Here is a 22,319-nt window from a genome sequence, read left to right on the forward strand (position 1 = left end):
AACCTCCTTCCTGACCCCAACATTTTTAGGAGTGATTAACTCGTGATATTTCCACTCTCCTCACAACCATTCTCCTCCTCTCTCCTCTCAGACAAGGCCAGCCCATGTACTCCATCCCTCCAGGGGGATTCCGTCACCCCTACCCTGCGTTGGCGATGAACGCCTCAATGTCCAGGTGAGTGGTCTGCCCTGCCTCCCCCTCCTCCCCCCTCCGCCACTCTCCAGAACAGCGACATTTAATATCCACCGCTTCCATTACACGCTGCTCTCGTGTTCCTCACTCTCTGGTCCGCCAGCGGTGTTTCGCAGCGTTAGGGCACAGGGAATATCAGATCATAGACAGCCAGCGGTGTCAAGACTACAAAGGATCTCTGGGCTCTTAGTCTGTCCTCTCCAAGACGGGCTTGGCCTTCCGAAGACGGAACAGTATTGGCATTCAGGAGGGCTCTGTTCTGACAGGGCTGTCTTACTCTCCAAGATACTCTATCCTCAACTTGGCCCATCTTGGGAGACGCTCTGCTCCACACACTAAGATGAAAGGGGCTGAGGATCGATTAGGACAAATCAAAGCTCATCTGAACCGACAAGTCCCACCAGACTTAACTCTCTGCCCAACTGTCAAAATTGGAAAAATTTGTAGCGAGCCTTCCGGTGTTAGTAGCGAATTAAATATTCAGGAGAGGATTCTCTCTGTGATCAATACCTGGAGCCCATGCCGGAGTTTCGTAAAGTTTACTTGGCACCTTTTCAAGGTTTTTGTGAATAAGAGAATCTAGCTGATGATATATGACGTTAAAGTTTTAAATTGTATTCATTTAACGGACGCTTTTAACGAATGCGTCCAACTGCCATCCAAACAGTGTGAAAAGTAAAAGATGAATGATCAGAAGTGACGATTTCGACATTTATTTACTAGCCGCATCGCAGCAACATATTACCACATCTCAGCTAATAGGCTAATAGGTGCGGTGAACCAAAGTAGTTATACTACAATAATGCTATACAGTGTAACAATAGCATCTCAATTGCTGAAGTATGCAGTGCAATAACAATTACGACAAAATCTACTAAAGGGACTTGCCGATAAACGAGTGGTGAACAAAAATAATTGTAAAACTGTGCAGTAATAACTACAGCAATTCCTCAGCTTCAGTCTCACAGTGACGTCTCAATTCTAGTAGTTGCCTAGTGCTTTGCAACAGCAGCAATAACATGTAGTAAGTACAACATCTTTTATGATGGGCTTCGATCATAGATGTCTTCAAGATGTTTGTCTTTAAAGATGGATGCAGCGTGGATGAAGCGTTATCATAACATGTTATGTTTCAGTTCAAATACAGAAAACCTCCCAGTGCACTAACGATCAATGCTGGTGTTCGTATCAGGGATTGATTTAATGGATTTTCATGAAGCAGTTGAAGCCTTTCCCTTTCAAACAAGTGTTACAACCAGAACGTGAGGCCGAGGAACTTTGTTCTTCTCCTTCAACGACAGTGTTCCTTTGTGTTCCTGTGGGGAGAGGGGAGAGAGGGAGTAGAGAGGGGAGAGAGGGGAGAGGGGGGAGAGAGGGGAGAGAGGGGAGAGGGGAGAGAGGGGAGAGGGAGTAGAGAGGGTAGAGGGGGGAGAGAGGGGAGAGGGGGGAGGGAGGGAGTAGAGAGAGGGGAGAGGGGAGAGGGGGAGAGAGGGGAGAGGGGGAGTAGAGAGAGGGGAGAGGGGAGAGGGGAGAGAGGGGAGAGGTGGAGAAGGTGTTCCGTAGCCAGGGTTCCAGAGCTCCGTCTGTACTTTGGAACGTGGCGACGGAAAGTGGTTTCAGGTGTCAGCCACCCCTCAGCCCTCTCCCCTGCCCCCCTTGCCCTCCTTCACCATGGCAACACCACACTCCGCTTTCCTCCGGGGGTGGTTGTAAAAGCGAGCTCCCGAACGAGCTTTTATTTGAACGAGAGAAAAAAACACACCCAATATGTCTTTCATCGGGCGCGCGTCATTTCGAAGTCTAGACAGACGTTCTGGAGGTAGGGGGGAGGCGAGGGGCGAGGCTAAACTGTCTGCTCAGAGGTGAGCGTCATCCCGTCTCACGCGGCACATGGTTGAGGAAGTTTTGGTGAAAAGCTGAGCCGTTGCTTGTGGTTCCTCTGCCCCCACAGCCTGGTGTCCAGTCGCTTCTCCCCCCACATGGTGCCCCACCACCCCCACGGCCTGCATCAGACCGGCATCCCACACCCCGCCATCGTCTCCCCAGCCATCAAGCAGGAGCCCAACGGAGATCATATGAGCCCCTCCATGCATTCGTAAGTATTACAGCCTGCCACCTCTCTCTATCTTTCTCTCTCTCTCTCTCTTTCTCTCTCTCTTTCTCTCTCTCTCTCTCTTTCTCTCTCTCTCTCTCTTTCTCTCTCTCTCTCTCTCTCTCTCTCTCTCTCTCTCTCTCCCTCTCTCTCTTACAGAACCAGCACACACATGCTGACAGACATGACTCAGTAATAGTCATTTTGATTTGGTCGCCTTTGTATTCATTTCACCTCCGGAGTGCCTGGTTGCCTTAGAGTGAGCCCACCAGGTCCCTCAGCCGCACGGCTGCCTGTGATTGGCTGGTTGAAATGTGTGTTTTCCTGTCGCAGCAGGAAATCTCCCGGGCCGGCGAAGAAGGAGGAGGATAAGAAGCCTCACATCAAGAAGCCCCTGAATGCCTTCATGCTGTACATGAAGGAGATGAGGGCCAAGGTGGTCGCTGAGTGCACCCTGAAGGAGAGCGCCGCCATCAACCAGATCCTGGGAAGACGGGTAAGACTGTGTGTGTGGCTGTGTGTGTGTGTGCGTGGGTGTCTCGCTGCGTGCGGGTGGGGTATGTGTGTGGTTGTGTGTGTGTGTGCGTGGTTGTGTCGCTGTGTGCGGGTGGGTTGTGTGTGTCTATGGGAGGGACGAGTAACCCTGTCATCCGCCTGACTCTGGTTGTGTCTGTGTCCTGCAGTGGCACTCACTGACGAGAGAGGATCAAGCCAAATACTACGAACTGGCGAGGAAGGAGAGACAACTCCACTCGCAGCTCTATCCCGGCTGGTCCGCCAGAGACAACTATGTGAGTGGGAAATGCTCTTCCGACACGCCGCGGCCAAACGCTGCTCTCGTTTTCCACGGCGTCCAGAAAGGAACGAGGAACCCGTTTTTGGGGGGGTCGCGCGGGGTCGACGCCAAGTCTTCGCGAGGTCTAAGGCGGCGTTTAAAGCGTGTTGCTTTCACTTTGATAGAGAACGGTTGTTTTCTCTGAACACATTGTTATGTTTATCTGCACACAGGGAAAACGGAAAAAGAGGAAGAGAGATAATAAGCCAGACTCAACACCGGAGGGTAAGAGCATTTCTCTCTCTCTCTCTCTCTCTCTCTCTCTCTCTCTCTCTCTCTCTCTCTCTCTCTCTCTCTCTCTCTCTCTCTCTCTCTCTCTCTCTCTCTCTCTCTCTCTCTCTGTCTCTCTCTCTCTCTCTCTCTCTCTCTCTCTCTCTCTCTCTTTCTCCCTCTCTCTCTCTCCCTCCCTCCCCCTCCCTCTCTCTCTCTGTTCTACACTGTCTTCTCCTCTCAAGGACAGAGAGGTCTCCACCTACCGGCCTTTTAACCACTGTCGTAGGCCTCACTTTGTCTCTTTGACTTGATTCTGGGTTATTCCCAGCCCGCCATAACACAACACCTTTTTATGCTTCTTTCTTCTACGAGTGCCGTTCTCCTACTAACTTCTCTCCTCTCTCTAAACTCAAGCAGCCTATGAGGTTCAGTGCTAGTAGTGGCAGGTAGGTCTGCTTGAAGCTTCTCTCAGGAGCCTACATATCATCCCCCCTCTGGCAACCCCATCCCCCTAGTATCGCTGTTCACACGGTCTCATAAATTCTTCATAATCAGACCGCAAAATGAAGCATCATTCTGTGTCATTGTCCTTGTGTGTCTGTGTCGTTCCCTTTGTTTGAATGTCTCCGTGTCCATATCCTCTGTTGGGGTCTGTTACAGATTTAGTTGGGCTGGTTTAGACTCTGTTTTGAATCCCAGTGGATGGGTTTGTAGTTTCAAGTCGTCAAAAGGGGAAGTCTCTGACCAGGGGCGAATCTAGGTTCCCACTTTTGGGGGGGCTAAGCCCCTAGATAAAACCTATTATTTTTCCTGTGACCCAGCAAAACTAGAGGGGTCTGGGGAGATTTTTTTGAAAATATCCTTTTAAATAGTGTCCTCTAGTGGGTTTTTGGAAGATAAATTAACACATTTACATTTAAAATATGAAGAAAAAAATAGATTTTTGGGGGGAGGGGGGCTAATGAAACTTTTTTGGGGGGGCTCCAGCCCCCCCAAAATAGGGCTAGATACGCCCCTGTCTCTGACCCTCTCCCCTGTGTTTCCCTCAGACTTCTCCATCAGGAAGAAACAGTGTGTGCAGTACCTGACCTCCGACAAGATGTGTGACAGCCCTGCCTCGTCTCACGGCAGCATGCTGGACTCCCCGGCCACGCCCTCCGCAGCCCTGGCCTCGCCCGCCGCCCCGGCCGCCACCCACTCGGAGCAGGCCCAGCCCCTTTCCCTCACCACCAAGCCAGAGGGCCGCATGCACCACCACTTCCCCCTACCGGGCAAACCTCCAGGATCTTCATCCTCCTCCTCTTCCTCCTCCTCCTCTTCCTCCTCCTCTTCCTCCTCCTCTCATCCAAGCATCTCCATCCCCATTGGTTCTTCAGGTGGTCAGTCTATCCTCACTCGCCCAATCCCGTTTGGTTCCCTGCACCATTCGATGCTCTCCCCGCCCTCTCCCTTCCACCAGGCTGCACTGCACTCCCACCATGCCTTGTTCCAGTCGCAGCCCCTCTCCTTGGTAACCAAATCAACTGACTAAGTCTAAGACAGCAATTCTCTTCTTTTTTCCCCTCATTTATTGTGCTGTATATTGCTTCTACTTAAAAGAAATAGATATTAGCAACAACTTTTTTTAATAATGAAAAGGAAGAATTATTATTGGTCAATATTTGATCACCTCCTTTTCAACACTTGTCAATGAAACAAAATGTATTTTTTTGTAAAGTTTACTGCAGAACTGGTTTCTTTTTTTGATGCATTTATCCAATGAACTACTTGTATAAAAGAACCAATGTATAAAAGTTTCTTTTAAAAAAAAAACTACAAAAAGAAACAAAAACACTATCTTTTAGCCGGAACTTAATTAATGTTAGTATTGAGTTTAATTCATAGTACTGGTCAAGATTTTCAGGCCTTGCCCCCCCTTCCTTTAAAATTGTGTGTGACCCTTCCTTTGACATGTTAAATAAACCTTTGAGAATGTTTCTTAAAAGTGCTTGGTTCTCTTTTCTTTCCTGTACACAAGAGTAATGTCTAAATAGTTTATGGTTTTTTTGGCAATTCTTTTTATTTTCACTCTTTAATGTGTTACTACAGCCATGAAATGCTTGTCTGAAGGTATTTAACTGGGTACTTGTGTATGTTTGTGCAGAAATCGTTACATACTAGGCATCTACTAAAATTATATTATAGTATGAAGTTGCACAAGCTGACAGAATGGGCAATCTACTTTATGTTTAATAAAGTTCTGTGTTTGTAGCTTCAGTTAATAACCACGAATGTCTTCATAGAAAGTCTGATGGACAGGGTGGGGGAATCACAGCTTAATTTTTAATAAGGAGAATTTAGGCTAACCACACTGGAAAATATGAGGCTGTGCCAGGGTAACAAAATGCGAAGCCAAAAATAAATACAAATAATAAAAAAAATAATAGACATCTGTTCCTTCCTGGAGTGAAGACAGTCCCACAATAACGACAGAAAAAGCAGGTCAGTCGCTTCCCTCGATCCTCTCACTTCTCTTGCTTCTTTATTCACCATTTGGCACACCGCTGATGCTTTAATTAACTCCGAGGTAATGGGATGGACCCCCTGGGATCTCATTAGGCAATTCAATTAGTGAAAAATACACAAGGTAGGTTACAGTTTTTGGTGGCTTTGGAGATGGGCAGCGATGCCAGGGACGAACCAATTATCCCGTGGTTGAGGGACCAAGCTGAAGAGGGGGGTCACGTGATGGGAAGTGTGTGTGTCTGCAGTGTGTGTCTGCAGTGTGCGGAGATGGTTTTCTGGACCTCATCCAGACACATCTCGAGGACTGGAGAGAGCAGAGGTCCTGTGTGGTGGTGGGGTGGAAATGTCTGGCCTGTCTGAGCAACATTGAAAGATCGAAACCGGTACAGAGATAGGACATGTGGACACATGTCGACCACATGGGATATTTTCTTACTTTGCTGAAAGAATAAAGTCTTTCTAGAGGGATAATGGATGCAGGTACGGTTTGTTGGTTGAAGTTGAGGAAAATGAGTACTTGGCTCCCAATAAGGATGCGTTGTGAGGATGTTATGTTTTCCTCATCAATACAGTCCACAGTCTCAGGCAGGTTGTATTACATCAAGTCAGTTACAGGCCCAAAGCCCAAAACAAGGGCATCCTTTCTCTCACCCGGGCTTCGCGCTCTGGACCTCCAGCGTAAGGCTGAAGAACTGACGGATGCGCCGAGGATTTGTTTGCCGTTTTTGCCCTGCGGTAAAAACCCAAGCTGTCAGTCTCACACCCTTGTTTTATCCAATCGTTAGCGGTAATAAGACCTTGCCTGTTTGTCTTTCTGCCTCCCATCGTAACAGGCAGAGGCCCTGCTCTGTGGTCCCATGCCTGCCAGCCTTCCACCCCCTCCCCAACATGTCACTGAAATTGCAGGTAATGAGTTGTCAAATCCAGCTGGTAAAACTGGATCCTTAAGGCTGCACCTCTATTGCAGTGTTATACTCTCCACAGACAGTAACAAATTATGAAATCAAGTCTCCAGGTGACTGACGGGCTTGAAATATGCAAGCTGTGTCCGACCAAAAACCTGGACCATTTGGGGAATTTCTGTCAAAGTGAGCCTACTTCACAAGGATGATTGCATCGTAGCGTACCGATAAGTTATGTGGGAAGAGTAGGATGTTGGCAATGCAAAATAGCACACCTAGCCCTGTGCATGAATGCTTCAATATATCTTCAAATGTTCCTTCTAGATGTATAATATTCGTTACCTAATATAAACATTGTCTGTATACAGACTTCCATTACTTTATATTGTAGACTTCAAAATAAGCTGTCTCGTTTCTTTGCTTGCGGATTTTCCTTTTAAAACGATATTTTAACACAGTTCTTTAACAAGCTTTAGTTACTTTTATTGTGTTCCCTGGTTCCCCACAAATCACAGTTTACCCAATAATATGTGTTGTGTTTGAGTGTCTTCATGCTAGACACATGCCATGTAAGCAAAGGGGCCAGACTTAATACATGTTAATTTCTGCTCATTAAATTATTTCAGTCTCTTGCCAAGGCTGCTTTTTGGGACTCCTTTGATCTTGAATACATTCCAGGTTAACCCTTTGATATTGCAAATGTAAGATGTGGAGACATTGAACAGACATGTCCCTCTGCAGGGGCCTTTGGATGTCCTGATGAAACACAAATGATTAAATGAAATTAGAAGGTGTGAGTGTTTAACAATGCAGGAAAAGTAGCCACCTAGCATGAAGGAAAGAATCCAGGATCTATATTACCTTTACAAATTAAATGAAGGCTATAATAGGAGGAATTGTGAAAACGGGTAGAAATCCAAGCGTGGTTCATTTGTAACCATACAGTTCTCCAGATGGATTTGTTAAACTTGATTTAGTTTATTGTTTCCATAGTGTGCTTTCCTCCCTGTGTTACATAATAACATCCATTCTTTTCGTGAAACCAGGGTAAAAAAAACACTCACGCACAAAATAAATAATATTTAAGCTATATATCTACTATATTTGAGAAATGTATCTTTGCTCTCATTATTAGCGTGCAACTAGTCACAACTGGATGCAGGAACTATCTAGAAGGCATGTTTGCTCTTCACCTGATCTCCCAACATGATATTAATTGATTGTTTCCCCAACGTTGACTGAGTTCGACTAGACTCAGCTGGCCCCTCTATGAAGACTATGGCAGGCTGTGAGCTTAAGACCCTCCTTAATGTATTATTCACATGCATTTGACCTTAAAGAAGAAATGCAAATGTCTCTCAAGAATGAGAGGGATCATTGGAGTTTTCAAATGTCAAACACCGTAATTAAGACACATTCATTACATGGATCCGCAGGTCTCCAGAGCCCTGCTGGGAAGCCAAACGCCTCGGAATTACGTTAGGATGCTTATTCTTTCACCCATCTTAGCCTCTTGCTGTCTTATGTTAAAATATTTATATGTAAAAAAAGATTTATGGATGATGAGAGGAATCATGTTGAGGTTTTCACTGATATAAAACCAGTGTTAGTGAAGCTACTTTGAAAACATACGCACTATACCAATAATAGGCTACTAACTGAATTGCATTAGAATTTGAAACTAGACTAGACTGCAGACAGAGCATAGTTTTCGATCAAACAATAAAATCATTTGAGACATGAATGTAGGACTAATCATTATTTCAGATGCTGAAATACCATATGATTCACGACATCCAGTTTATTTTCCTGTCTATATACCCTAGGCTACTTAAAATGATAAGGAAATTGCACGCATCTAATTCAAACGTGTGGAGGCGATTTTTCCTACTAGACCTGCGCTGCCTTGCTCCGTAGACCTGTACTGCCCTCTGTTGGAATAGGCCCTAGTGATGAAAAATGTAATCATTTATTTGAACTCGTCTGGGTTATTTTATTGCGAACATAAATAAGTGAGTTAACCCGTTGGCATTGGGTCTGTCTTGGAATATACAAAACAATGTTTCGCAAGACAGTGTTGCTAATATTTTACGAGGCTGAATGTCTTTTAATGACCTATGCGTGGCAGCAGAGAGTCGCTTTGTCATTACATTTGCAGTTTCTTTGACAGTAGAAGAACACAGCGTCTGACAACGTATCTGACAAATCATATCATTTGTTTTCGAGATTGGAAGTAGTGTCTTTCAGCCGTTATGCGGGCTATATTTTTATTATTCCTGTTGGTCAGTTTTTATGGCACAAGAGGTGAGTGTTTTGTATTTTTAAGATAAATTCTGCAACATTCGGTTTACTTTGTTGGGCTGTTAGCAACTCTATGAATCGTTTTCTAATAACATATAGTTACAAGGTAGGCTACTTTCCCCTCCCACCTCTGCGGAACATGTTCACGGATGTGGTTCATGCGGAACTCAACTAGAAAAACTGGATCTCGTGTAGAGATTTAATTCACAGACTGTTTACCTCCATAAGGCAACTCAAATAGATATTATTTCAATTGAATCAGCTGGGGTAACTATTTTCTTATTTGCTTTTACTGAATGTGCTTCTACCAGGCCTGTGTTTTTGTCTTTTGTGCAGGTTTTCCTAGAGACAAACGACAAGAAGGGGCCGTGAAAGACACTGATCAAGATGCACACAAGGCAGAGCTCAACCCAGTCGCAAATAAGCCAAAGGAGCCAGTGAAGGAGCCAGTGAATAAGTCAGAGGAGCCAGAGAAGAAGCCAGAGGATCCAGAAAAGAAATCAGAGGAGCCAGAGAAGAAGTCAGAGGATCCAGAGAAGAAGCCAGAGAAGAAGTCAGAGGAGCAAGAGAAGTCAGAGGAGCCAGAGAAGAAGTCAGAGGATCCAGAGAAGAAGTCAGAGGATCCAGAGAAGAAGTCAGAGGATCCAGAGAAGAAGTCAGAGGATCCAGAGAAGAAGTCAGAGGATCCAGAAAATAAATCAGAGGATCCAGAGAAGAAGTCAGAGGAGCCAGAGAAGAAGCCAGAGGATCCAGAAAAGAAATCAGAGGATCCAGAGAAGAAGTCAGAGGATCCAGAGAAGAAGTCAGAGGATCCAGAGAAGAAGTCAGAGGATCCAGAGAAGAAGTCAGAGGATCCAGAGAAGAAGTCAGAGGATCCAGAGAAGAAGTCAGAGGTGAAGCCAGAGGAGCCAGAGGTGAAGCCAGAGGAGCCAGAGGTGAAGCCAGAGGAGCCAGAGGTGAAGCCAGAGGAGCCACAGGTGAAGCCAGAGGAGCCAGAGAAGAATTCAGAGGAGCCAGAGAAGAAGCCAGAGAAGAAGCCAGAGGAGCCAGAGAAGAAGTCAGAGGACCCAGAGAAGAAGTCAGAGGAGCCAGAGGTGAAGCCAGAGGTGAAGCCAGAGGTGAAGCCAGAGGTGAAGCCAGAGGTGAAGCCAGAGGTGAAGCCAGAGGTGAAGCCAGAGGAGCCAGAGGTGGAGCCAGAGGTGAAGCCAGAGAAGAAGTCAGAGGATCCAGAGAAGAAGCCAGAGGTGAAGCCAGAGGAGCCAGAGGTGAAGCCAGAGGAGCCAGAGGTGAAGCCAGAGAAGAAGTCAGAGGATCCAGAGGTGAAGCCAGAGGTGAAGCCAGAGGAGCCAGAGAAGGAGCCAGAGGTGAACCCAGAGGAGCCAGAGAAGGAGCCAGAGGTGAACCCAGAGGAGCCAGAGAAGAAGTCAGAGAATAATCAAGAACTTGAGGATGTGGAGAACAAGAACCACCCAGGAGAAACCCTCGCTCCTGAGGATGCCAAAAGCAGCCACTTCTTTGCCTATCTCGTGTGTACAGCTGTGTTGGTGGCAGTCTTCTACATTAGTTACCACAACAAGCGTAAGGTATGTGAGACCCTTTTTGAACGTCATCATCATTCACAGAATCTCAACAGAGTTGATACTTGTTCTTTGGAATGAGGGCAAAAAAACTAGGTTTTGAGTCAAATACAAATTGATATTTTTTCTATTTATTAAGTTGGAGTATTCATCACCAGCGCATCGCTAAACATTGTTCGACTGTCTGTTCATTTTTCCAGATCATTGCCTGCGTTGTCGAGGGACAGAAGTCCAGATCTTCTCGTCGACCCAAAGCCACAGAATACCAAAAGCTGCAACAGCATGCTGGCTTTTAATTGGTCGAAATCTGTCACAATTTTTAAACAGTAGTGAACAGTTCATGTGTGTACACATGTGGGGTGGGGTGGGGTGGGGGGGGTAGGTTCACCCACTATTAAGTCCTCCCTGTTGCTGTGAAGTTTTCTACTGTCATGAGAATCAGTGGGTTGGATCAGAATATGTATAAGACAGTCAACATACAGCTGCTGGTTAGAAATCTGTAATTTGTTTGTTGGTGTGTGATTTGATTAACTTTGATTCCACTTTCTGTGATTTGAGTTGTGAGATGATGTTGGCCTAATTATTGTATTTTTATGAAACGCTTTTGCATGACTATGCAGTGGTCACTGTGGCCTTAATGAGGGAATATGTGGAAATGAGAATGCTCTACTGTGTCCATTTCCCTTTCTGTGGTTAACCTTTCGTATTGACTAATTCTACCACACAGTACCAACTCAGGGGCATTTTCTTTGATTTTGGGGGGGATTCATGGAGAAAATGTTTTTTTTTTTTTCTACGTGTCCAACTTTTGTCTTGCTGTGCAAAGCCATTTCTTATAGGGTTTGGTCAAAGTCCTACTTTGACAGGTGGTATTTCAGGACAGTGCTTTGAGACCTGCCATGATGGCCAAATGAATGTGATGGGCAGAAGTTACTATCCCAACGTTCTAGAGTAGTGTATTTATTGCTTACTTAAAGTGAGTCCATTATTCAGGGCATTTAAAAGTTGCCTGCTATTAATATTTGCACTGACACTATCTTGAAGGATTTAATTGATAAGATGTGCGATTGATGGCACGGATTATGATCAATTTAATTTAATTTAATTCACCTTGATTAGAGATGGGCTTTTCTTGCTGATCCAGAATGCAAGACATTTGATTTAATAAAGTTACATTAGAATGAACTGTGCCAAATGTACAGTCTGAACAGCTAGTCTGTTATAGACAAGTGGACATTCATGATTGTGCCAATATATGTACATGTTAATTGTGTGTCTGCTTCTTAAATTGTCATTATTGTACAAGATTTCTCCCAAAGAACTTGTTGCATACAAACTTTCTTCAAAGTGTACCTTCTGTTAATTGTGTTGTGTTTATTTGCACTTTTTTTTTTAAATTCAGGACCAATTAAAGATGAATGGGGTGTAAAATCAAATGTTTGGTGTATTTGTTAGAGGTTCAATTATGTTTTATAATGAGCCTGGTTTTGTAATCGTTTCGATAACAATTCTTTGACCTTATCGTTTTCATACAACACTCATACTAGGATACACATTTTTATTTGTAGCACATGACCAATATTTTTCAACAAAAAAAAATTAAGTACCCAGTGCTTTTTAAAAAGGCACCATGTTTTTGGCGTTCTCTTCATAAATGTCCGGTATTTCTCCCAGGGAAGAAGATACAATTTTCACAGTGGCACTTCCACGAAGCTTGAACTCGTATTGAATAAGTTGTCTCCAGAATCCATTGTTGGGTCTCACAATTGGCCGGCAAGATTTCAAAAATGTATAGGCCTCCAAAAGGGTCATGTTACGATACTTCATGAGATACACTATGCATAGAGTTGCAGAGCGACTTACACCAGCGTTACAGTGTACCAAGGTGCGTCCATGCTGCAGTTCAACACTCTGGATTTTGTCAGCCACCACATCGAAGTGATCCATCAAATTAGTCAATGGTGAATCGGTGACAGCCACGTGCACATACTCCACTTCTGAAGTAGACGAACTGGAAGGCCTTAGCTTTTCAGTGGCATTAACAATACAGGTGATGTAAAATTTCGATAAAACGGCATCATCATTTGCAACTCGACCGTTGCTGAGAAAAAGGCTTTCGGTAACTTGACACAAACCAGCAAGTGTCGGCGCAGATGATCGATGCATAGTAAAACCGATGTCACAGCGAACATGTGAAGGCTCAATAACTTCTGATTAATCTCAAGGTTGTTAAAAAAATGTGGCCCACTTCTGCGTAGTTATATTCTGATTTAAAAAGACGAACACGGCGTTTGTTTTGGACAACTATGGTGGCCAGTAACGACCAATATTCAATTATGCGCAATTTATATTTGAACAGGGTTGCCAGATAATGTAATAGTATCCCCCTGAATAAAGACTTTCAATGGATGTAAATAAACGAATATTCGTTTTAATATGGCTTGCACATACATTTTGTGATTATTATATATAACAAAAACGTCATTTGTTAAATTATTATATTGGAGCAACGTCATTTGTCAAGGTTTATCTTTAAAATGCATTATTTCCTAGACGGCATAGCGGAATCAAACGCACGAGAAATGCAACTTTCTAAACGTTTCTCAAACAAATAAGGTCATTATACTTTCATGCGTTTATTGTGTTGAACAGGTATTGTTTGTGGCGCCTATAGGTTCCACGAGTGCGCACTGTGCGCCCGAGGACACGCTCGGTTGTCCAGGGAACGCAGATGGTGGAAATCGACAGAGACAGCATTACAATGGAACCCGTGGCAGCTGGGATACGCGCACAGGCTCCTTTAAAAATGCGGACATCTGCGCACTGGTTAATTCCACGCACAATCCAAATACTTCTTTGTTCACAGCCTTCCGCTTTTATTTGTTCCCTATAAACCTGGACGAGCGCAGCTGTTTTTTGGCACTCCCTACTCGGTCTTCGGGCAAGGAAGAGGTACTGTAGGGAGCCGAGCCTGGAGCAACGTACGGTCATGATTAGCTCACTTCTTGAGGTTTAGCTACCTAGACGATTTGTATTTAATATGATTTTGGAAGAAGCTACAATACGCTGATACATTGGTTATCCTCCAAACAAGATCGTTTCGTCAGGTCACGAGAGGACTACGGGCCAGGTGTGGGTTATGATAGCCTGCTGACGTTGAAAGGTAGTTTAAATGTTAAGTGTTATATGCGTCTGACAAATATATTCTCTGTCCACATTAGTTTGATTCTGTACGTTTTGATACGATTTTAAGGCCAATTATTTCATTTGGACTTTCATTGAAAGATAAACTGTTGACGAGGCACGCCTATAAACATAATGACAAAACGGTTTCAAGATCCCAATTCTCTGCAGGTGTGGAATGAAAGAACCGCAAATATAACATTTCAGGTTAGAGTTTGAACAGTGGTAGGATAGGGTAGCTAAGATACCTGCCTTTGGCTATTAATAGACAGCGAGCGAGAAAGACCGATATAGTTTGTTCTCTTTGCCCGGGAATCTGTCAGCTTGGATCGCCCGATACTCATATCAAGGCCAATAATGAGGCCAATTTGGAATCTCCACGAGAATTACACCTGTTCAGATGCAGTCATGAGCCATACTCGCTAGCTAAACAGGTCTTATCTCATCTGCAATCTATTTTTCCCTTTCACAAGAACAAATAATTACACACCAGCATGGTCCAGCTGGTGGTGTGTCCCCACGACAACAGGGTCATATGAAGATACTGATGGACATTCCCTGATGGACGCAGGAGGAGGAAAGGGTATGTGCTCTGCATGGTGTCTCAAAGGTTGATGAATCATGTATTATTAATGCCTGTCATACAAGTACATTTTGATTTGATACATCAGTCGATGACCTCAGTTGATGGATCTTGGTAAAAAGATTTTACCAAGGTAAAACTAAAAACCTAAAGCTAAAAAAAGGTTTTGATATGAACTTAGAATGAGTTATTGTAAAAATCCTAGTCAGGTGTTTTTTTTCTGTATGAAGCTGGGGCTGGCGTTTTTTATCAGTTTTGTCAGTTATGGACAGGTTTATGCCCTGGTCACCCATTGGGGTTGCCATCTTTGATTTGTGAAAAACTGGGACACTCGGACAGAACACTCGGACAGAACACTCGGACAGAACACTCAGACAGAACACTCAGACAGAACACTCGGACAGAACACTCAGACAGAACACTCGGACAGAACACTCGGACAGAACACTCAGACAGAACACTCGGACAGAACACTCGGACAGAACACTCTGACAGAACACTCGGACAGAACACTCGGACAGAACACTCGGACAGAACACTCAGACAGAACAGCTACGAGGTGTGGTGTTACGGGGGGCAGGTATTACAGGATAGGGTGCCTTCGACTTTCTGCTGCTCTGTGTCTCTGCTCTGTGTTCTTCTTCAGGTTTGCAGAAGAGGACTGTGGGATAGACCCTGTGGCCTTGGAGGACTCGTCCACATTAGCCTGCGTGATGAGAAGCTGTCTACTGCACAGGCAATTCTGTAAACAGGTCAAATAATTCTCTCTCTATATAAGTAGTCTTTTTTACAAACACTAATATATTTGGTAATCTAGACAGTGTTGAAATGTGGCTTGATAAAAGCTTATGAGGGCGAAAAAGAGAATGTGAGAGATTAGTACTGGAGTGTTTATTTATACACTGAAAGTTTACACTCCCCCTCCAATGTCTGAAAAGGGGACTAGAGAACGCTAAAAACCTGACAAAAACAGCAAAATCTGATAACTCATATCTGTCGGTGTGGCGGATTTAATGTCGGTTTAATGCCGGATTTAAACATCATGCTGGAAAAAATTGTCATTTTGGACCAAGCGGGTCACAGAAGAGAAACGAAAAGGGAGATTTAGAAATGGAGAAGGATGATGGTAAAGGAATTGTTTGCCTTGTTTTTCAAGTGTGGCCTCTTGCTTTGTTCTGCAGTTGTCAACTGTCATCACCATGGCTTCCACTAGGGGGCACTGGAACCCCGGTCTCTCACCCACTGGCAGACGGACACTACTGCATAGGGCTGACTTCATTGCTGTGTGTGTTAGGTACTGACAAACGGTTTAGGGAAGTACATCAGCTAGCTGTTAGAGAGATATCAATCTCACTTCATCAAGTTAGAAGACGCTGTCTTCTCATTCGCGTGTTCAGTAGAACCACACCCAATGACAGAAAGCCATGACAGAGCCTCACAGAGACTGGTTATATTACCGACTATGCTGTGTTTTCTCCGCATTCCCTTCAGTTAGTCACCTAAATAACACAGTCTACTCTCTCTCTCTCTCTCTCTCTCTCTCTCTCTCTCTCTCTCTCTCTCTCTCTCAGTAACTAACCCTGCTTATTGCTTCAACCGCCTCGCCAGCCCTTTTGTAGGCATAGCAATGTCGAACAAATCCCATCTCTGCAGTCCGTTTTACACCTCTGTATAGAGCCTGCTTCTCCTTACCCTGTCAGCTGTGACCTGATCTACTGGTAACCTTGGCAACACTGTTTAACACCTTGTTGACTTCCTCCTGTGGATGCAAGTCTAACATTAATCACATGATTGAGTCGAGCCCGAAGCTCTCACTAATCTTTATGTAAATATCTGAATTAAGCTGTTAGGAAGTGTGCAGCTTGACTTGCTGCAGTTGCTTAACGAATTGCTGGAGGACAGTGTCGTTACGGCTTCGTAACTGCTCACCTTTTCTCATTTTGTGATTTTTAAATTTGAATGTAAAAAGCTGTTAATTTGTTTGTTGCTGCGTTTGGAATGGGTTTGATATGAGCTGTTTTATTTCGTAGATGGAGCAGCCCTTGTTGTAGTTGTTTAGTACCAGGATGATGTTAACACTGGAATGGCTGTACAGCTGCTTCATGAATCTACCGAAACAAACATTGGTCTGCTAAGTATCTTGTCTGAGGTTTGACTGTGTGTGTGTGTGTGTGTGTGTTTGTAAGCGTGTGCGTGTGTGTGAACATATGTACATGGTGTGTTTTTGCATGTGTTTTAAAACCACAAAGTGTCTGTGGGGTCTAGGATTATAGGTCCTCAACAGCGAATGCTTCGATTAAATTGACTAATACATCTAACGAGCCTACTAATATCTTCACAAGGGTCATTCACACTGGCTGACAGGGATCCATAGCAGTCCACCGGGCGCAGTCATGCACTCTGCCTGTAAAAAAACAAACATTCGCGTGTGTAGACTCGTCCAGTAGACTTGCTTCGGAGATGGTCTGTAATGGTCAGTTGTAGGCTGAGATGGACAGCTTCGTCACAGCCAGCAGCGAAAAGCATTTCGCAGGGGCACAAAAAATCTGAAGGTTTCCTGGATGCAGATCGATGCGGACTAGTGTGAAAGGCCCTTCAAAGATCTTACTAATCTGTCCTCTGGTTGATCCAGGCTGGGCCTGATCTATCTAACACCCTCACTAACCCTTCTGCCCTCCGTTTGACCTCTCCCATGGTCCTGCAACCTTTCTGATGCCAGGTACGCAGTCACTTTGACATAGGTATACTAACGCCCGAAACAATTGGTTCTAACTTTCAGTGTATCAAAATAAAAGAAACATTGTCCTCCTTAAAATCAAGAGAATGGTTTCAGGATTTGGGGATGAGACACCGTGGCAACCTACCTCAAGGTATGAGCCTGGAAGAGACCCGCGGAATGAGTTGGCCACACACTAATGATGGGGAACTCCTGAAAACGTGAAATGGAACGTTTCAAATCTTGGCTACACCTATCTATGTGTACCTAACACTTTCTTTTTGAACCTTGTTCTCCATTTCCCTGTTGTATTCCAAACGACTTGCGTCACATTTGTTACCCCTTGTTTATTCTGCGGCCAACCCGTTAAGCCGTTGGAGTCCGGCCAACAACGCCAACATGGGCGGTTTTCAAGGCTCTAGGCCTTATTTGGAGCAACACCCAGCGTCTCTGTGCCGCTGCAGGGCTAACTGAGCTAGCGTAGCCTCTTACTAACAACCTGGGAAGACAAACCCCCTACTAACAGGACTAACGTGACTGTCTCTCAGTTACATGTCAGCATTCCACACCTTCACTCCTCCATGCAATCGGCACGACCCAAAAGCATGGGATAGATTATTGCTGAATTCTTATCGACTGTTTTAGGGCGCAGCGTGTTTTGAAGGAGGTGCATCTGCACCTCTCTAACCGAGTGTTGAGGAGATCACTCCACGGAACTGAGGAGGAGAAGGTGTGGTATGTGAGACTGTTCTTCTAACTACCCTACTAACCTTGTTCTTGTAGTGGCGTTAGAAAGCACTAACCACTGGAGCAGAGAATAGCTCCATTCACTAACTAACTAACTAACCGACTAACAGACTAACGAACTAACAAACACACTAACCTACTAATAATATGACTAACGGGAATGCCTATTGTGCTGAAAGCTAAGGGGTTTGGAGTAGCCGTACCTGTCTTTGAAACTGCGTCAGTCCTCAGACACTGCAGGGGTTATCGCACAGGCAATGGATCGGGATTGATGTGAATTCTGTGGAAAAACTGTCGGGGTGTGTGTGTGTAGAGTATGTCTGACAGAGTGAGTGAGAGTTTGTTTGTCTGTGTATTTGCCAAGCCTGTGTGAAAGTTTGCACTCTGCTGACTGAAAGGATGGTATTACAGAGGTGTTCTGGTGTCGAGCTGGCACAGAGGGGTCTGATCTACAAAGAACATTCTCGATAAATAGACCCACCTACACGGACAAACACTGTGTCACTGGATCAACAGTGTTATCATGTACAGAGTGCGGTCTGGCATTATGTATCTGTTGCCTTGTCAAATACACAATACTGTGCTCAAAGTGGAATAAACAATGTTTTTGATGAAAAGAAGCGTATCACAGTGGTTTGTCTTGCTCTTACGAAGGTCGTAAACAGTACTGGAGAAAAAGTCTAAGGCACAAATAAAAAATGTAGAGCGAGTAAAGCTAAAAAGGCTAACAAGAAACGAATAAAATGAAACATAACACGTCATCAGAGTTTTAATGTTCATGTCAAGAATCTTGGGTGTCTAAGACTTTTCAACAGCACTGACCCCCTAGCACAGCCACCCTTGCAGGGTCATCTCTCTGCCCCTGCCCCCCCCCTTCCCTCCAGAAACTGTCCCATGCTGTGTGCAGGGGGCCCGGCACCAAGAGAGAGGCAGAGGGATGGAGAGAGAGAGGAAGACGGGAACAAAGGAGAGGGAGAGGCTGTACCTAGGTCTCTCGGCCAGCTCCGCGTGCATGGATTGGCAGTTGACAGGGCGCCATTTTCAGCTCTCCTGATTGCTGCAATCACGGGGAAAAGGAGGGGTGTGATTACTGTTACTGCCTTTCAGACACATGCAGAGCGCCAAGTATTTACAACACCTGGGATTAACCAACCCTCAGCCTGCCTCTGCCTCCGAAGGGGTTCTTAACCAGCCCAAATGAAGGACCCTTCTCTTTCAATAACACACTCAGAATCTCTACCGGGAGGTTGAGGACGAATGGGTGCGTTCGTGTTTGATTATAGCATCAAGCCCGTTCAAGAGTGGTAAACGGTCCGAAATTTTTACGAACATCCCAAACGCATGAAACTCACAAGCCCACACCATCATCCTCAAGGATGTCTTCTCAATTCAAACAACAGGGGGCAGTAAGACCCCATGTTAGTCATCCCACCGCTGTTCCCTGCAGAGGATGTGTGTTTTCTACTGCCTGCTGACTGATCTGATTAAGGTAAGAGCTCCCCATCATAGCTTAACATCAGACACTAACCAGGCTCTGTCACAATGATGGTAGCCATGTTGCTTGTTTGGTGTCTTTGGAAAGCATCACGCTAATCGAGCGTGGGTTGAGGCTGGGAACTTTGGCTGTAGCGCACTGACCAATTAACCTTTCCACACAGACCGCAGAGAACAATTCTAGCAAGAAAACCAGACACACACACACGCTCAATAACCATACATGTGTTTGTGTAGTTAATGTGTTTCCCCATTGTAGAAGTGTCACCCAAGTTTACAGGCAGCACACACACACACACACACACAGACATCCTCTAGTCGATGCCAGGTGAATGCAGGGTTCATTTGTGTCTCAATGTGTTGCTCTGGCAGGGATAGAGCCTGCACTACCAAGCCGAGCCAGGATTATTATAAGGCTTTTTAACTTTTCCTGGAGCTTGCACCGTCAAGCCCTCCAGAAGTCTGCCACTGAGGGCTGACTAAGCCAATGTGCTGTGAAGAAATCTACTTTTCACTCTCAAACAGCTGTGGAGAAAGCTCTGGTCGTCACTATCGAAGCATAGAGAGAGAATGTTCCGGCTCAGACTTCTTGGTCTACGGTGTGTGGGCTTCTTGAGCCTTTTTGACAGTTTTTTTTTCGAAGAAGATTTCAGGAATTTAAAGCAGAAGCTACCCTTAGCTATCCTTTTTTTTGTCTAATAAAAAAAAATACTATTCCTCATAATGTACCTGTTTTAATAACATTTTTGTTTGGTAGTTTTATAAGATGGGGGAAAAGTGCACACACAAACACACACACACACAAAACCTACAGCAACAATTTTTCTTCTTATCCGTGTTGCCACGACGACCAGGGTCAAAGGTCAGCTCTCTGTATTTTTGGAGGCAGAGGGGCTGAAGGGCTTGCTGATGATAAAGCCATGCTGCGGGCCTCCACAGGGCCACTCAACAGACATTCTCTTGACATTTTACTCCCTCGCTTGGTAATTGTTTTTCCACGGGGTAATATAGTTCCTTAACGTGAATTGAAAGGGGGTGCAGTTGTCTGTCCTTGTTGTGCGTGTGTGGTGTGCGTTGTCTCGTGTGTGTGTGTGTGTGTGCATGAGAGGAGGTGTTGGGTTGCACATTGACACATATAGACATACCAGTACTCCTGAGAAGAAACACCCGCCTCTCCCCTCCTCCCTTCCCTCCTTCCCCTCCTCCCCCCCATCTCCCTCAATCCCGGCATCCTCCTCTCTCCCACCTCTCCCCTCCTCCCTTCCCTCCTTCCCCTCCTCCCCCCATCTCCCTCAATCCCGGCATCCTCCTCTCTCCCACCTCTCCTCTCCCCCCTTACCTCCCCCTCTTTCCCTCACCTCCCTCACTCCCGACATCCCCCTCTCTCCCACCTCTCCTCTCCCCCCTTACCTCCCCCCCTTTCCCTCACCTCCCTCACTCCCGGCATCCCTCTCTCTCCCACCTCTCCCCTCCCCGTTCCAGACAAAGAGGTTCTGGTCTCCATTTGAGCCCAATGCGATCCAGATGACGGGGGTTTCCGAAGGTAGGATCGGCGAGGCCGGGGTCTTCACAGGTCAGCTGTAATTCACCACAGAGCTCTGCTCAGAGAGGCAGCACACAGGAGTCCTTCACCCCAGAGGACAGGCAGGAACTGCTGCCTGCCACCGCACCATCCACACCCCCGACGCCCACAGGGAAGGTCATCGCAGCACGTGACACGAACAGCATGCGAATCCCTACGCCGGCTTCTCAATGGCGTCTTCTGGGGAAAACGGCTTCCACCGAGTCGAGGCGTGTCGCGTGTCTGTACGTGCTGCGCTCGGGCGACACTGTCGGGGGGGGGGGGGGTTGTCGTGGGCTTGACATACTTGAATTCTACACCCGTGATGCTTGTAGTGTGAGGTGTGAAGCTGAAATGATTGGTTGGGGAAAAGCCTTGTATACGGATATCTCATCTTACAAGAATCCTTTCATCCTGTGGTTCTTATATCTAACACGGCTCACTCCTCTCTGTAACGCTGAAACAGGGAGAACCCTGGATCATCAGGAATGTGTGAGCATGTGTGTGTGTCACAGCGTGTGTGGGTGTCTCAGCGTGTGTATGTGTGTGTGCAGAGCAGAAGCCGTGCTCTGTAACCAGAGCCTCCATCACAGAGAAGCTGTCGACTGGAATAACAGCAGATCGCCTCAAACGGAATTTGTCTCTAAGCTGTAAAAGATGGCGAGGGAGGAGAAAAGAAACGAAACTGGGGAAATATTCATTTCCCCGGCGCTCTAATCATTGTGGCAGTGCCTGGCCCAGCAGAGTTTAAAATAGTAAATCCGCTCGAAGACAGTTCAAGGGCTGAAAAGCAAGAGTGGTCTTTGTGTCCGTGTTCTGGGGTGTGCGCGTCTGTTGAGCTGTGTGTATCTACATGCTTACCACGTTGACGGATAACACCATACAAACAAAGAAAGATTTCACACACATTTTAATGTGTGTGAAACAACTCAATTTACCCCACCCACCAAACACACACACACACACATTTTAATGTGTGTGTGTGTGTGTTTGGTGGGTGGGGTAAATTGAGTTGTTTCCCCCCACAAGATCTCAGGCAACTTATACAACTCCCCAGCTGGCACAATTTCTAAATGCACCTAAATAGCATCATTACTCATTCCTCTAAAACAGCCTATAAACACACCTAGAAGTCTCTGTGCCAAAGTCACCATTCATGAAACATATTGCGTTTAACAGATTGCAAATGACCTCTAAACCCTGGAGTGTACTTAGTCTCAACAAAGCTATGATGAAGTGTGCATGTTTTAATACACCAGCAGTCAGCTAAATACTCCTGACCAGCTTTATTGATCCATTTAGTCAGAATTACAATAATTGGAGGCTCTCAAAAACTGACAAAATGTCTGACAAAACTGCAAAGAAGTACTGAGTCGGAGATAGTCTGTGTAAATAGCCATTTACAAAAAAAGTATTC

General features: G+C 45.4%; 3 protein-coding genes and 1 long non-coding RNA gene across 9 annotated transcripts in view; 3 read left to right on the top strand and 1 right to left on the bottom strand.

The window, feature by feature from the left end:
* Positions 1 to 5,317, top strand: part of tcf7l1b (transcription factor 7 like 1b) — a 34,930-nt gene extending 29,613 nt beyond the window's left edge. Inside the window, exons 7-12 of one of the 2 annotated variants that reach the window (XM_084694635.1) lie at positions 92 to 175; positions 2,145 to 2,288; positions 2,622 to 2,781; positions 2,969 to 3,076; positions 3,294 to 3,345; positions 4,383 to 5,317. In XM_084694635.1, coding sequence (XP_084550761.1) covers positions 92 to 175; positions 2,145 to 2,288; positions 2,622 to 2,781; positions 2,969 to 3,076; positions 3,294 to 3,345; positions 4,383 to 4,864 — 1,030 coding nt within the window. In that variant the 3' untranslated portion in view covers positions 4,865 to 5,317. Of the gene's footprint in view, positions 1 to 91; positions 176 to 2,144; positions 2,289 to 2,618; positions 2,782 to 2,968; positions 3,077 to 3,293; positions 3,346 to 4,382 lie in introns of both variants that reach the window. The other variant, XM_084694634.1, reaches the window with a different exon arrangement.
* Positions 5,318 to 8,912: 3,595 nt separating this feature from the next.
* On the top strand, positions 8,913 to 12,054 carry tgoln2 (trans-golgi network protein 2). 4 transcript variants are annotated; one of them, XM_084695107.1, is made up of 4 exons: positions 8,913 to 9,044; positions 9,378 to 10,195; positions 10,229 to 10,624; positions 10,819 to 12,054. In XM_084695107.1, exons 1-4 carry the CDS (start codon positions 8,993 to 8,995, stop codon positions 10,912 to 10,914), a joined length of 1,362 nt encoding a protein of 453 aa, XP_084551233.1. In that variant the 5' UTR covers positions 8,913 to 8,992; the 3' UTR covers positions 10,915 to 12,054. The 4 variants fall into 4 exon arrangements, with proteins under 4 accessions (XP_084551233.1, XP_084551234.1, XP_084551235.1 ...); XM_084695108.1 differs by having other exon boundaries at positions 9,378 to 10,135; positions 10,253 to 10,624; XM_084695109.1 differs by having other exon boundaries at positions 9,378 to 9,997; positions 10,241 to 10,624.
* Positions 12,055 to 12,162: 108 nt separating this feature from the next.
* On the bottom strand, positions 12,163 to 12,942 carry LOC146219999 (dual specificity protein phosphatase 18). The gene has a single exon (XM_084695110.1). The coding sequence runs from the start codon at positions 12,782 to 12,784 to the stop codon at positions 12,236 to 12,238; it is 549 nt and encodes a 182-aa protein (XP_084551236.1). The 5' UTR covers positions 12,785 to 12,942; the 3' UTR covers positions 12,163 to 12,235.
* Positions 12,943 to 13,278: 336 nt separating this feature from the next.
* Positions 13,279 to 18,461, top strand: LOC146220000 (uncharacterized). Of its 2 annotated transcripts, XR_014750970.1 has the most exons (4): positions 13,279 to 13,570; positions 13,713 to 13,781; positions 14,275 to 15,136; positions 15,566 to 18,461. It is a non-coding gene; the product is annotated as an uncharacterized LOC146220000 (long non-coding RNA). The 2 variants fall into 2 exon arrangements; XR_014750969.1 differs by having other exon boundaries at positions 13,282 to 13,781.
* The last annotated feature ends 3,858 nt before the right edge of the window (positions 18,462 to 22,319 follow it).

This window comes from Hypomesus nipponensis, chromosome 28 (genome assembly GCF_054491055.1).
Source record: "Hypomesus nipponensis isolate SF chromosome 28, ASM5449105v1, whole genome shotgun sequence".
Classification (NCBI taxonomy): Eukaryota; Metazoa; Chordata; class Actinopteri; order Osmeriformes; family Osmeridae; genus Hypomesus; species Hypomesus nipponensis.

Coding starts and splice junctions, on each gene's coding strand:
- tgoln2 (XM_084695106.1), top strand. CDS start 8,993: ATGCGGGCTATATTTTTATTATTCCTGTTGGTCAGTTTTTATGGCACA. Junction 9,045..9,377: donor CAGTTTTTATGGCACAAGAG/GTGAGTGTTTTG, acceptor TCTTTTGTGCAG/GTTTTCCTAGAGACAAACGA. Junction 10,625..10,818: donor GTTACCACAACAAGCGTAAG/GTATGTGAGACC, acceptor TCATTTTTCCAG/ATCATTGCCTGCGTTGTCGA.
- LOC146219999 (XM_084695110.1), bottom strand. CDS start 12,784: ATGCATCGATCATCTGCGCCGACACTTGCTGGTTTGTGTCAAGTTACC.